Below are 14,789 nucleotides of genomic sequence, written 5' to 3' on the forward strand. Positions count from 1 at the left end.
ATATGGGGGTGTACTCGGTGAGGAAAAAGTCTGTTATATTTGCAATTTGCAAAGGGGTGGAGGAACTGGAATAAAATGTTGAATTGTTTTGGCAATAGGGTGGGAATGTACACTCATGTTCAAAATTATTGTCGCATGTTTATAAATATGTTGTTCTAGGAATATAATTTAATAACGATTTCCCCCTGTATTTCTTATAGTTTTAGTATGTGTATAATCGGCAAATACATGTATGTGGCAAATTTCATGTCAAAAGAGCAGTAAATAAGAACAATAAAACGAAAATAAAATGTTCGTGTCCATTTAACAACATTTTATTTACTCATTCTAATTGTCGTATTTATAATTCTTTTCCTATGAAATTCACGCCAAATTTACATTTCCCGATTATACACACAGTATCAGAATTAAAAGTACGCTGCAAAATCATTATCAAATTATATTCTTACAAGAAGACAGTTATAGATATGCGACAATAATTTTGGACATGAGTGTACCTTATAGGGGTATATGCATCCATGATGCTATCATGAAGGTCGCTCTATTGGATTACGCTCACTCTATTGAATTTCCTTCTAAGGTGGCTTTTCCTCAGAAAGGCAAATATGAATTTATTTCTACAGTTATTTTTAGTTGGTAGATACGAGAAGTTCAAATTGGGATTTAACGTCCTTCAGTGTGTACATACACTTAACATGGCGACCACGCAAGCCAGTAGTTTTCTCCAATTGGGAGGACGGCATAGGCATCTAGTACCAACGTTGGAAATGGTGTACATTCTTCAAGTTTATTTTTACGATACACCGTATCTTTCAGTTGGCCATAGCAGTAGAAGTCATAGAGCGTGAAATTTAATGAACGAAGTGGCCACTAGATGGGTCTTCCCTGGCACAGCTATCGTCTCAGAAATTGTTGATCCAACTACTCTCTGATCTCTCCAGCATAGTACGTGAATACGACATCTTGATGGAAAAAATCAGGAAACTTGACACCACACGACTCAATTGCACACCACACACCATATTATCGGAGACTGGATGTACAATTGACGATAAAAGTACCATGTGCACTTTGACATTTTATTGCGTCCACTAAAATATTTTTTCGATCTGTTGCCACCAGACCAATAATGATGGTTCTGTTTATTACATCAACATGGACAAAGAATATGTATCATCACTAAACAGAACACCTCTACGAAATATTGGAACCTCACTCCAATGAGCCAGTGCTTATCTTGTCAACAACTATCCGTATGACAAGATCATCTTCACATAGGTGCTGCTGCAATTGTACTTTGTCGGAATGCCACTTGTTGGCATGCAGCACCCGTAATACAGACCTTTGACTTCTACATGACACAGATGGTAACCATCAGGTACAGTGTTTGCGGCTCTTCATAAAGGGTATAAGTGCTGTTTCCATGCTCTCCTGCATCACCTAGAAAAACAGGCTCACAAACCAGTTTCTAAAAATTCCAAATCCAACAGTCTATGTCTCATTAACAAATAACAATAAGCTAACAAAAAATTTCTGGAGAAAAGTTACCCTACAGAGATGTGTCACGCGTTTCCCTTGTCAATTAAGCATTTCAGCCAAATCCAAGACGATAGCTTTCAAGATGGCTACAGCGATGCTCATCTCCCGCCCTCCTATCACGTAAATCCATACCTCCATTTGATTTCAATGCTAAAATCCAATTACATTGTGTACTATCAATTATATTATGTACTAACATCAATTACTCGCTTCACTGGGTTAAATTAAGAAAAAATAGTAATATGTTTCGTTAGTCAGTCACTTTTTACTATTACTAAAGCGCTCTTTGATATCGGTCATTTTCGATGATTTTTACATATCCCTCTTCCCACCCCATGTTGCGGGGCAAGGCATCAGAAGTATCACTGTTCATCTCAGTGACCCTGAAAACTGTGAATTCGACACTAATATTGGTCATTTTAATCACTTTTATATACACACCTTACCTCCCAGCCCCAAGTTGTGGGGCTGAACTTGGATTTAAACAGCATCGGAAGTGTCACTGTTCATCTCAGCGACCGCAAAAATTATAGATTCGAAACTAAATCGGTCATTTTTGATCATTTTTAAATGTCTCTCACTTGAGATACATCGTCAAAGTGATATGACAAAAAACATTTCAGTGCTACTTCTTGGCTAAGCAGTTAGCATACGCGCATTTGGCGTCTGAGACCCGGGTTCGACTCCCGGCGGGAACTCATGTGTTTTGGATTCCACGTTAATCAGTAGGTTAACGTCTCATATAGCCTTGCTACTGAACGGGACATTAAACTCTCAATCAACTCAATTCAGAAACCATCTCAGGTTCGAACTTCATCTATGTTGAAAATTTGATCGAGATCGGTCGGGTGGTACAAGAGTTACTAAGTTTTATTTATTTTCATATCTATTCTCTTCCCTCCCCCTCCATCAAAGTGATATAATAAAAACTACCCCAAGTTTGAACCTCATTATGTTGAAAATTTGATTAAAATCGGTCAGTGGTTTAAGCGTGAGGAAGTCAAAAAAACAGTCACTTTTATTTTAATTTTTTTATATATCTCCCCCCTCCCCTGCGTTGCACCATAAAGTGAAATGACAGAAACACCTCAGACCCAAACCTTATCTATGTTGAAAGTTTGATCGAGATCGGTCGGGTGGTTCAAGAGTTATTAACTCACGAAGACAGTCACTTTTATTTATATATATATATATATATATATATTGATTTTTGTATATCTCCCCCTCCCCTACGTTGCTCCGTCAAAGTGAAACAATAGGAAACATTCCAGAGAAGAACCTCATCTATGTTGAAAATTTGATCGAGATTGGTCGTTTAGTTCAAATATTCCTCGTTCTCTCCCTCCCCTAAATTCTACCGTCAAAGCGAAATGATAAAAATACTCCCAAGACTCAAACCCCATCTACGTTAAAAATTTGATAGAGATCGGTTGGGTGGTTCAAGAGATTAAGAGTCACAAACATACTCATTTTCAATTTTATAATATAGATTATCAGACTTTGAAACACCTTTTTAACTTTCTCCCAACTTCTTCCCCTCCTACCTGATGGGGAATTTAGCGAAAGTCGTTCTTTATAATGTGCTCTTCGTTGTTTGAGGTTGCTTTTGCAATTTTCTTGTAACATTAGGTTGGTGCAATTGAAATGTCCATTGTAGTAGTGGTAGGAAACCGCCCTCTGTAACGCAACAAATGAACGAACCGACGTCACGCACACATCACAAATTTCGTATATGTCAGAAAATAGTTTGGGATGCTTAGTCCGACAGAAGGCAGGAATCAGGTCATGTGAAAATGCACTATAGCGAACACAATCTAAAGGAATTTTCCTTTATGAATTCAAACTGGGACATTCAGCATATTCAACCAAGAAAATCATCAACAGTGAATTTGGACCAGGAGTGGTGAATGAACGAACCACAGTTAGTTTGTGAAATTTTGTGTCGGTGATATTGAAAAATAAGACCCGCGGCCATCGGGAAACTGTATGTTCTAAGTCCCTCAGGAACATCGTGGAAATGGCAAGTGTTCATCAATTTCAGACAAGTTAGGCATACACCATACCACTGTCATTAGGCGACTCCATGCAATCAGTAAAGTGAAAATAGTTCGAGTTATGAACACCACATAAGTTGACACTGGCCAAAGATAGCCGTCTGGAGTGGTTTCCCAAATCACCCCTCCATCCCAAGAAGATATTACTGCTGGTATGGTGGTCTGCTGTGGGGATAATCCGTTATATCTCTCTCCATCGAGGTGAAACCATCATTGTGAATCGTTTGTGTGTTCGATGAAATGCACCATGAATTTGAACATCAGCATTTCAGAAGTGGTCAAAGGACATGATATCCTCATCATCATCATAGGTATTCTGCAATTATTAGCACGTCACTTCCCTACTCCGCGGTCTTCCGCTAATATCTGTCTTCATGTACGATTTTTCTTTTTTGATATCGTCCATTAATTGTTGTCTCCTTCGCCCCGTCTCTCTCTTTCCTGCCACCATACGCTCTAGGACGTCCCTCATGATACAATCCCTTCATAGCCAATGTCCCAACCAGTTTCTCTTCCTCTTCTCAATAATATCTAAAAGTGTAATTTTCTCCCCCACCATTTCTAGCACCCTCTCATCCGTTCTCCACTCGACCCAACTAATTCATGTTATATAAAAATATATGTTACATATCTCTAAAGGATAGTACAGACTCTTCATGAATTGCAATATGAAACACACTTCCTCACCCACCAAACTCTCCTGATGTCTGTCCCACCGGCTACCACGTCTTCTAACATCTTGATTACTTTTTGACAGGGAAGAGCTTCCCTGATCACCGGGCGGTGCAATATGCAGTTCAGGACTTCTTCGCATCGCAGACTACAGACTTCTTTAGTCATGAAATCCAGTCGTTGGTTGAGGAATAGCAAGTGTGGCTGACATACGTTAGTAGAACATTTCAATCGCTCTAGCCCAATATGTAATGTATATTACGTGATATATCCTGGAAAGCCATACGGAATCAGTTACAACCATCATCATCCACAACAAATGACAATAATGGGAATGGAAGTGGAAGAATGTCAACCAATGTACATCAAAAGGTATCATACAAGATTCTTTCGGCCAAACTAAATACAAAAGCGTGAAACACCATCAATCAGGTTTGCCAATCATTGGATTCCAACTAAAACAGATTATTAAGTAGATCTCTTCAATTAAGATGGTTCCTCTCACCTTGAGTAATTCGGTTGAAATAGAATCAGCTCCAGGAGGTTTGTGGCTTTTTAATTCTTTAATAGTTGATTCAATCCCTATGAGGGACAATTTCTCAGTCACTTGTTCTGTAGCGTGAATTGAACTGTTTCTTTTCCTTCCTTTTCGCTTGTATATTAACAGGTTTTCGAAATACCTCTTACATCCATCTAGAATTTCTTTGTTTGTGAATGCCTTTCTACAAATCTTTTGTTTTTGTTTTGATATTTGCTTCTATTTCGCAATCTTGCCTTTCACTTATTCTTTCTTTTCGCTCCTACAGGTATAAGCAGTTTTGCGTTTACTATTCTCGTATTTTTCTCTGTTTACAGTGTTTCATTTCTGAATCTATAGTAATCTAGCCTTTTCCCATATCCTCATTAACATGTTTACAATCTTCGTTGAACTCAATTTACGATTTTCGACCTGTCACATCCTCTACTTATCAATGCTGGTCTTTTCACAGTTCCAAGAACGTTTTTTCACGGTCCATCAAGATTGGCACTAGTTTCATTATTTTATCATATTAATTTTCGTCACGGAAAGCAGCCGTGAAGAACTCCAAATCCACTACGAATATTAATTTAAAATTAATTCTGAGCTTCCGGATTCTTTAGTCTTGTAACGTTAATTTTTTTCTTTGCTTATATCTTCCGCGTTTCTCTATATTACCGAAATTCTTTGACGCATCTTCACAATTGCCAGACGTGATCAGAGCTGCAATCTCTCTCTCTATACAACCGAACGTCTAAGACGTTTGTATGAAGTTTTTCTTACGACAGCAAAGGAGTCAGACGTGTTTTAGAACGCTCTGACATCCAATATTGCCACAATGGACGATACTCTAACACAATGGAGGGCAAGTATTGGTTGTTTTGTTTGCCTGAAATTGAAAACCTCAGCAAGTAGAGATCAATGCATCAAAAAAGGAGATTAGCATCGGGATAATGTCGTTAAGTATTGTATTAGTAATATTGTGGAAGGGAATGTGGAGAAAAATCCTGGCCCTCCTCTGAGGGACAGCTGGAAAAAAGAAAAAGTCAGAAGACAGAGAAACTCAAAAAGATAGAACCGGCAGTGACACGAATCACAAATATAGACAACAAAACAGACAGAACAGAAGCATCAGTGCAGCATTTAACAGCCGAAATGAAGGAATTAGAGACAGAAGTAAGTTTCCTGTCAAAGGAAAATGAGAAGTTAAAAATAAGCTTGAACGAAATCGAAAGCAAACGGGACTATTTGGAAAACCAAAGCAAACGGTCAAACTTAGTGTTTCGCAATGTAGAAACAAAGTGTAATAGTGCAGGTGAGAGCAGCTAAAGCAGTGTAAAAAGGTTGTGATAGACGTGATACGAAATAATGTGGGAGTGGAAATAGAAGACCAGGATACAGAAAGAGCACACACTATTCCAAGTACGAAGAAGAACAAGGATTATAGTGGTGACATTTCAAAGTTTTAACAAGAAATCAGAAGGCTTGAACGCGAAAAGAAACTTGAAGGGGGACAACTATTGTAGTGAGTGAACAATTCTCGAATCGAGTGTATAATATCAGACGAGTATTAATGGATAAGAAATACGAGGCAAGACAAGTTCACCGCTTTAGTTTTCGATAAGCTGAAAACACATGGAGATACATATAAAGTAAACCCAGAAAATAACAGTGTCTATAAATCAGTAAATTCAAAACCCGTGAACGTGTTCGAAATGAGAAAAATGACAACAAAGCGGATAGCAAGAATAAAGAGAATAGAAGTCAAAGGATACTGGAGAGATAGCTTCACCCGACGCACTCAAGGCAGCCACCGTGGATAGAAGACAAGGATCACCCACCGTAGTGGTGAATCCATAGTAAATGGGAGCAAGTAACGCAAAAACAGAGGTCAGTAAGGAAAAGTGTAAAAATAGTTTGCGCAATGAACCAATAAAAATAATCTTTTTGAACTAAAAGAGCTGGCAAGTAAATTGGCATTGAAGAGTTTCCTACAAGAAATGAAACACTATTTTTGTTGTTGTTTGTTTGTTTAGTTTCGTTTTGCAGACAGATGGGAGACAGATGAACACAACTTTTTTTTTCTTATCAATAATTACAAAACATTTAACAAAAAGTGAAATATAGCAAATTTGGGTGAGTTCAATTTGGGATAACAGTGTTCATTCATTTATTCATTTTAAAAAAAATATATAACAGAATGTGATGACATTATTTGGCTAAAATGCTCTGGAATTTTAGACATCGTGTTAGGAAACAATTTGTGAACAAAAATTTATTCACTGGTCTTAAGATAGGGGTCCAAAATAGTTACATTCTTCTTGCGGACTTTAATGCACGTATTGGTATATTAACAGATAGGGAAGAAATCATAGATAATATGTATGCCACTTTTAGAACAGAAAGTGTGAATATTGAGGGAAGAAATAACCAAGATAAGATAGTCAAAGCAGATAGGGAGCTAATCCAACTTTGTGAAACAACACCTTTAGTAATTGTAAATGGTAGGGCAAATAGTGACAGAAAGGGAAAATTCACATATTTAAGTGACAGATTATTGTCTATGCACGGAAAATCTACTCGACACATTCACCAACTTTTGAATAGGAGACCTAATTGAGCCAAACCACCAACCGAATCTGGGTGTACCCATCAAGAGCACACGCAATCATTAACGGTTGGAATAATTACGTACAAACCATACACCTGACATTTATATGTCAAATTGTTCCACCTTCCCGAAAACAAACATTCAATAGTATATTGCCGGTTACTTTAAACATAGTATTTAATCTCGATTTATTTATTTATTTCGAAAAGAAAAATAAAAAAAAAAATAAATAAATAAAAACTTACTGTCATTTCCACTTCCAGAACCATATTTATTATTCCAGAGGCAGAATGAGCAAAGCTATATCCCTCTTGCAGTCGCATCCTGAAATGAATAAAATCTAAAGTGAAGTTTTCAGATTAACCACACACAACACATACAAATATTATTTTGAGAGTTTGACTACATTCTTTTTTGGATAAGAACATCTTTACTTCATACGAAAATACATATCACAGTATGTGAAGACGAAACACATACTGCGTCAGGAAAACCACTCATATTTGCAAGAATGAGTTCTCTAATCGCAAATGAACTATATATCTAATATATACATTCAACTTGTTTTTCAGAAATCCAAAGCAAATCAATGTGGAAAGGTTAACTTTTTTTCGATCATTAATATTTGGTCCTACAATTATAACCGTATTAAAAAATTCTATGAAGCCTGAATAGTCTGCCAGATTTATTTTCTTAACTATCGACTTGCTTCAAGGGTTGTTAGCCTCAAATCATGCATGTCGGAGATCAACAATCTTCCAGTGTAGCATAAAATAGCAATCACATTGGTCGCCTATCTGCTTCCGAGAGGACTGTCTGTGTATTATCCCCAAAGCGGAACTATTACCATCTTGCCTTTCGTGTTAAGAGGGTAATTCTTCAAACGGACAGACTAAACTAAGGAAATCTTTTTTAAAAAAAAAAATATATATATATACAGGGTTCGTCTGGAAAGTAATAACACTGATTTTTTTTTAATGTATTCACAATTTTGACTCATCGACTTTATAGTTTTCAAAATATGCCCCTTCTGCATCAGCACAGGGTTTCCAGCGATTCTGCCAGTGAACTGAAGGGTCCCTGGAACACAGCAACTGGAATGCTCTTCAGCTCCTTCCTTACGGCCTCTTGAATGGCCTGGGCCGAGCCGTGGTGCTGTCCTTTCATGACTCTTTTCAGTCGGGGGAAGAGGATGAAGTGTGCCGGAGCGACATCTAGGCTGTATGGTGGCTGGGGAAGCTGTGTGATGCCATGTTTGGTTAACACCTTCGGCACCAATTTTGCACAACCTTTTCTCATTCCGAAGTTTTTGGTTACGATTTCGTGCACAATAGTTTCTGACAAGTTTAATTGTTCTGATATCATTCGCCCACTCAATTTGCGGTCGAAGTTCAAAAGATTTCGCATTTTCACTAAGTTTTCGTCATTTTTTGCCGTTGAAAAGTGTCTTGACCGTTGCTCATCTTGAACTTGCTCTCTTACTTCCCGAAACAATTTGTACCACTTAAAAACATTTGATCGACCAATGGCATCACTCCCATAAACAGACTTGAGATGTCATGGGTCTCACTCGCAGTTTTACCCAATTTGACGCAAAAATTCACCGAGTAACGCTGCTCTAACAAACGATTCATTGTGGAGATGATAAGGCACCTTGAAAGGGGTTCACTTTAAACTCGATCTACACTCCGTGAAGGCTTAGAGACAACTGGCGACTGGTGCGCTGGTTGCTAAGATCCCCTACCACCCAACCAGCGCAGTAACATGCCCCTCCTTCTTACGGGAAAAAATGAGTCTTACTACTTCCTGGACAAACTCTGTATATTATTTTGAACACAGCAAATTACACGTACTATTATGCATAGTATTATTCCTGTTATGTAATTCACGAAACGCAAACAAATTGGATATGAATTATTTTAAAGTCAAGAATAAGCAGGAATTTAAAATGGCATTTCACTTACATACAAAAGCAACAGAATAAATATTATTTCATATTTCAAAGAGGAATAGTCCCTGGTATTAGTAATACGCACACGTACATTTTAAATGTTTCGCAATATATACACGCATATTTTACCGGTAATTCAAATTTCTTTTTCGTCAAGGAAATTTTAGTATCAAAATGTTCTGCTGTATGACTAGTTAACTAGAGAAATTCAGTTTCAATATCAGCACGCATGCTACTATGGTAGTATTATGCAATTGCATAGCGATGCCAAAATAATATAGAACTAGTGTGAATAAAAGCAGCAATTTTCTTCCACGGACAATTGGAGCATTTTCTTTTTCTTTTTTTAATTATTAATGGTTCAAAAGAAATGTGTAACAAAAGTAAAATTTTCTCCTTTGGATGGCATTTATTATATCACCCAAATCCATCGACGGCTCCGGATTGGTACGTGGTATTAGTGAACCGTTGAGAACTACCTTGTTTATGCGTATACCCACCGTCGCCGACGCGCTTGCTCCATACGGACGCACCCGTTCACTACCACTCAGGCTCCTTGTTGCATTCCTTCCCTGACTGTTAGACAGCATTCGTGATTTTTAATGGACACCTAGCACAAGCTGGTTAGTGTTTTATGCACTGTAGATTTCATGCTATACGTCCACACTATATTTATACTTATGACTGCATCACAGTTACAAATAACGAATCATAATCACTACCAAGTGAGCCAGACTCACTACCAAGTGATTTAGGGGAGAAAATAAATAATACCCTCCTCCTTTTAATATACTCTAATAAATGAAAAAACCGCGAAAGAAAATGATTTTGTTGCTTGACTGATTGGAATTTAACGCTCCTTCTCACTACCATGCTTATATGAGACAAAACCCACTACTTAAAAATGGTACCCGAATCACTACTTCGGTTTCTATCCGAAAGAAACACCTTCATTCTAACGGTACCGAAAGAACATGCGCTAGACACTTGGCCACGAAGGGTCATAATCGTAAGTTTCAATTTGTTTCTATCTTCTTGTCAATGGGTAAACATCACATATCATACTTGACACCAGTAGCAAGGCAAATAAATAGTGCATCTCTGTACTAAAAATCACACGTCTGTCCTTCCTATCACATTTTACATTTTTTAAAGTAGTTGTACAAATAATAATAATAATAATAATAATAATAATAATAATAATAATAATAATAATAATAATAATAATAATAATAATAATAATAATAAATAACTTGCTAAGGTTTAACTCTTCTGCCATAGATACAGAAAATATGAATTTTTAATATCGCAGATTTAATTTATAGTAATTTAAAATACTTTTAACATTTTCAAAACAATTTTCAGCAAATTCAGAAAGGTTGGCCACTTTGAAATATCTCTACTTTCTAATGGTCTTTCATGTTTGATTCAATTTGTATATATCATTCTGAAAGACAAAGGATGAATCACAATTTGACGATTATGTTATTCTTACAAATATAATGCACGCTTCACTGTTACAAAATAGTCAAAATTAAGAAAAAGAATTTTTAAACCGTCACCATATTTGAACACTTACAAATTATAGGATAATTCGAAAAGCGAAAAACAAATACCAAGTAACCTCTGCACGTTCTTTGTATATATAGAAGCGAAATAAGCTTTGATTTTCTATGGCTAAATATCTAACATAAGGTAAGTGACAACTCTAGCAATTGCATTTTTAGTTGGGAGATAATATCCCAAGTTTGGTACTCTTCAATAGGTCTTACTGAACAGGTGCTGTATTCCAAACAGCAAGTAAGTTAGTAAATTTACAAAAAGATTCATTAAAACACTTAGTCGAACTTCCTTCATATTTCATTGTTGTATTTATAATAATCTTAAGGAATATATGCTTACTTTGTTAAGGTGGATAGAATTCTGGCTATTGAGTCAAGGCTAACGGAACACGTTGGTCCTGTTTGGGCAGACCATATCCAACGGCGATGGTGAAGATACCGTGATAATGTAGTAATCATTCCTCCCCCTCCCCCTGCACTTCCTCCTGACGATAATCCAGACTTAAAAGAAGAAAACGGCTGCGTTCCATCAGGGAAAACAACTGTTGCGAAGTCGGATGGTACACGTTCATACCTAAAATTGGACAATGAATATTATAACACAACTTTACAATTAGAATCATTATCAACTAAACCTTTACGAATCGTCTACTACCATTTCTGAAGATATCTTATATAATAGTTGTTACAGATTAAAAGCTTACTAATTTGCTATAAAAATTCACCTTCATTGAAAGACAATCAAGATGTAATTTTTAAAGATACCAATATTGCACTTAGACTTAAAGTAAGACTGTCGTACACCAAGGAAAGTACAGCTTCATGCAACACTGAACGGAAAAAAAAAAGCTTTCAATAGTTTCAAAGATATCAAACATCCTAGAAAACCTACATCTTTGTAACACACATAATGTTATCTCCAGTGGTAAAATATTTACACATATTGTAAAATTTAGTGTAGATATATACAAATAGTATAGATGGATATTTTAAAATAGTGAAAATGTCCATCCACTACAACACGTAATCTTTGAGAATTAATAACATCAAACATTTGTGAACTGCAACTGTCTTGTAGTAGTGCTGTGTTAGGTGATAGTAGTACGCTAGGTGGCGTAGCACAGATTCGTACAATAAGCCAAACCCGCATGGTGCATAATTGGATACCTCTCCGATTTTTAAAGAGACCAAATTTTGGGTGCGCGGTTAGTTGGAACAAGTGTATTAACAAGTGTTGGAACAAGACCGCAACTGTATTAAAACAGTATCCAAGATGACGATGGCATACTGGACGGAAACCAAGCCTACTTGAGAGAGAACACGGAACACTGAAGAGGACTGTCACAAAGAACTGCAGGGCTACTGCAGTACAGCAAGCTGCAAAATGGAATCGGTATCAGGAACGACCTGTTTCTACAATCTCAGTCCGACAAGAATTGCATAAAATTAACATTCGCGGTCGATTTGTAATTTCGAAGATTTTCATCAAATGAACCGTCAAAGAAATGAAATGAAATATTTAAGTTTTACGTCCCACAATTATGGCGGCTAGGCTAAAGGAGACGACGGTGATGAAAAATGAACGAAATGGCGGAATGAAGAAACTGGGAGAAAACGGGAGAACAACGAGAAAACCCACGCACACGGTGTTTGTCTACCACAAAGTTTACTTGCCGCGAGCTGGGATCGAACCAAGGACTACATGCACCAGAGGTGAACTCTCTACCACTGAGCCACCGCGAATTTCACAAGAATTTCAATTGGCGAATGGAGAGAAGTCGACATTTATTTAAGTCATGGAAGTCCTTGGGTAACATGTGTGCCGAACCACTGAATTTCACGAACGTCTAGATCACAACTGTCATCAAATGTTTGTTCCACCAAGAAAAGTCACCGAAGTAAATTCATGAGAAAATCTGCGAAATACTACGGGACTCTCTTCCACCAAATGCAGTGGTGAATACGTGAATGACACAGTTTAAAGGTGGCGATTTCTCTTAAGATGACAATTTACATGCAGGATGACCAAAAACATTGACTCTCCCCGAAATCGTGGATGAAATTCATGTCATTATTATTGAAATTTGTAGAATTTCAGCAAAACGTTGGCAGAGGTTGTGGGCATTCTCTGAAACACATCTGTAACATAATTCATAATAACCTGGGCATGTGCAAGCTCTCGGCATAATGGGTTCCCAAAAATCTGTCAGATCAAAAGAGTGAAGGAGTAACGGCATCAAGGGAAGTCTTCTTCCATTTTTACAGCAATCCCGGTCAATTTCTGTCACGAATAATAACTATGGACAAAACGGTTCTACCACTCCGACCTTGAAACGAAGCAAGAGTCAATGAAGTGGTAGCACTCATTTTCTCCTCGCCTCAAGAAGTTCAAGAGACAGAAGTCTGCTGGAAAAGTGTTTGCAACATTATTCTAAGAGTCATATTCAGAGACCACCTGCCCAAGGGTTAGACATTAAATGGAAAATCTCTGCACTATTCACAATACTGCGAGAAAAATTGAAAGTGCAATGCCACGAAAAACTGAAAAAAATTATCTGTTCCTTCAGGAGAATGCATCTGTATATCAAGCACTGGATATAACTGGCATTGCATGTTCTAGGATTTCAATATCTAGATCATCCTCCTTATTCCTCAGATTTAGTTTAGCTGAATATTACTTGTTCCCCAGACTCAACACTTGAAAAAACGCCATTTTCGATAATGATAAGAGTAGTGCTATGAACAGTGGTGCGAGGAACAATCTTCAGAATTTTTAACTGATCTTCGACGACTGGAGCACCATGCACGGAAGCACTGAACTTCGAGGGGGGGGGGGGTGTAAAATAGTTAAAATTTCTTCATTCCATGTGCACTATTTCTGGGTTGGGCTACGAACTTTTCAGCAGCTCCTCGCACATTTCTGCTTAATATGGAAAACAATGTGACAGACGTAACGTCAGTGTTTTGAAGCAAAATAAGTAAGGGAGCACTAGTACATACCAATTACTAACTCAAGGTCTGCACTCTGACAATACATTTTAGTGGGAGCTAATTAGTTTAGTCCCATACATTTATTATTATTATTTGCAATAAGAGAAAGTATAACACTTTTCATTTCCACCAAAAATTAAACTCTTGGTACTCACAAATTAAGCTGTTATGAGCCCATCCTATGAATACTAAATATCTAGAATAATGTTTCAGAAAAAAAAATACAGAACCTTTAAAAAAACAAAATGTGTAATTGAAGACTTCAAATCTGGATAAACACACACGAGTTATTTAATATACACGAGTTAATTTATACAATATAATTAATTATTTCACCTTTTGTTTCTAATTGAAGTTGATCTAATGCAAAGAAAACAAGTCGACCATCGCTAGGGACAATGAAAGCTCTGTTTTTAGTTGAATCTGATCTACAATGCAGCCAATTCTCCTAAAAACAATGTTGCCTATTCTTACTGTTGGAAATTAAAATCCATAAGAAATAACTATAACTAAAATTTATCGGAAAAAGCGCTAAATTAGAAAACACTAACATATGTGCAAATCCAGACACTCACGGACGAAAGCTTGAGCAGTAATCCACCGCATGGTAAAATGCATGGATGATACAATCCAACAATGAGATTGGCTATGATACTGACGTATAAAATACCATATTTGAAATGTTTTAAGATTGTAGGAGTCGGGAGGGGGGCAGTCAAGGGAGCAAGAGTAGCCAAAAGAGGGTCCCTCACCCCCCTTGCCACCCCTCTGGTGTAATCACTGAACTGAAAACGATCTGTTCCTTTTAAGTATTTTCTGAAGACGAACAGAAACGTTGACAATATAAATTAATTTCTTATCCAACCCTCCCACCGTTCTCTGTTAATAGCCC

General features: G+C 37.1%; 1 protein-coding gene across 2 annotated transcripts in view; it reads right to left on the reverse strand.

Annotated features, from left to right (window-relative positions):
• Positions 1-14,789, reverse strand: part of LOC145688108 (KICSTOR complex protein SZT2-like) — a 373,764-nt gene that overhangs the window by 304,010 nt on the left and 54,965 nt on the right. For both annotated transcript variants that reach the window (XM_081761856.1, XM_081761857.1), the window contains exons 16-17: positions 11,247-11,480; positions 7,639-7,717 (exon numbers count right to left, since the gene is read on the reverse strand). In XM_081761856.1, coding sequence (XP_081617982.1) covers positions 7,639-7,717; positions 11,247-11,480 — 313 coding nt within the window. The remainder of the gene's footprint in view (positions 1-7,638; positions 7,718-11,246; positions 11,481-14,789) is intronic.

The sequence above is a fragment of the Thermobia domestica genome, chromosome 6 (genome assembly GCF_964235325.1).
Source record: "Thermobia domestica chromosome 6, izTheDome1.hap1.1, whole genome shotgun sequence".
NCBI classification, from domain to species: Eukaryota; Metazoa; Arthropoda; class Insecta; order Zygentoma; family Lepismatidae; genus Thermobia; species Thermobia domestica.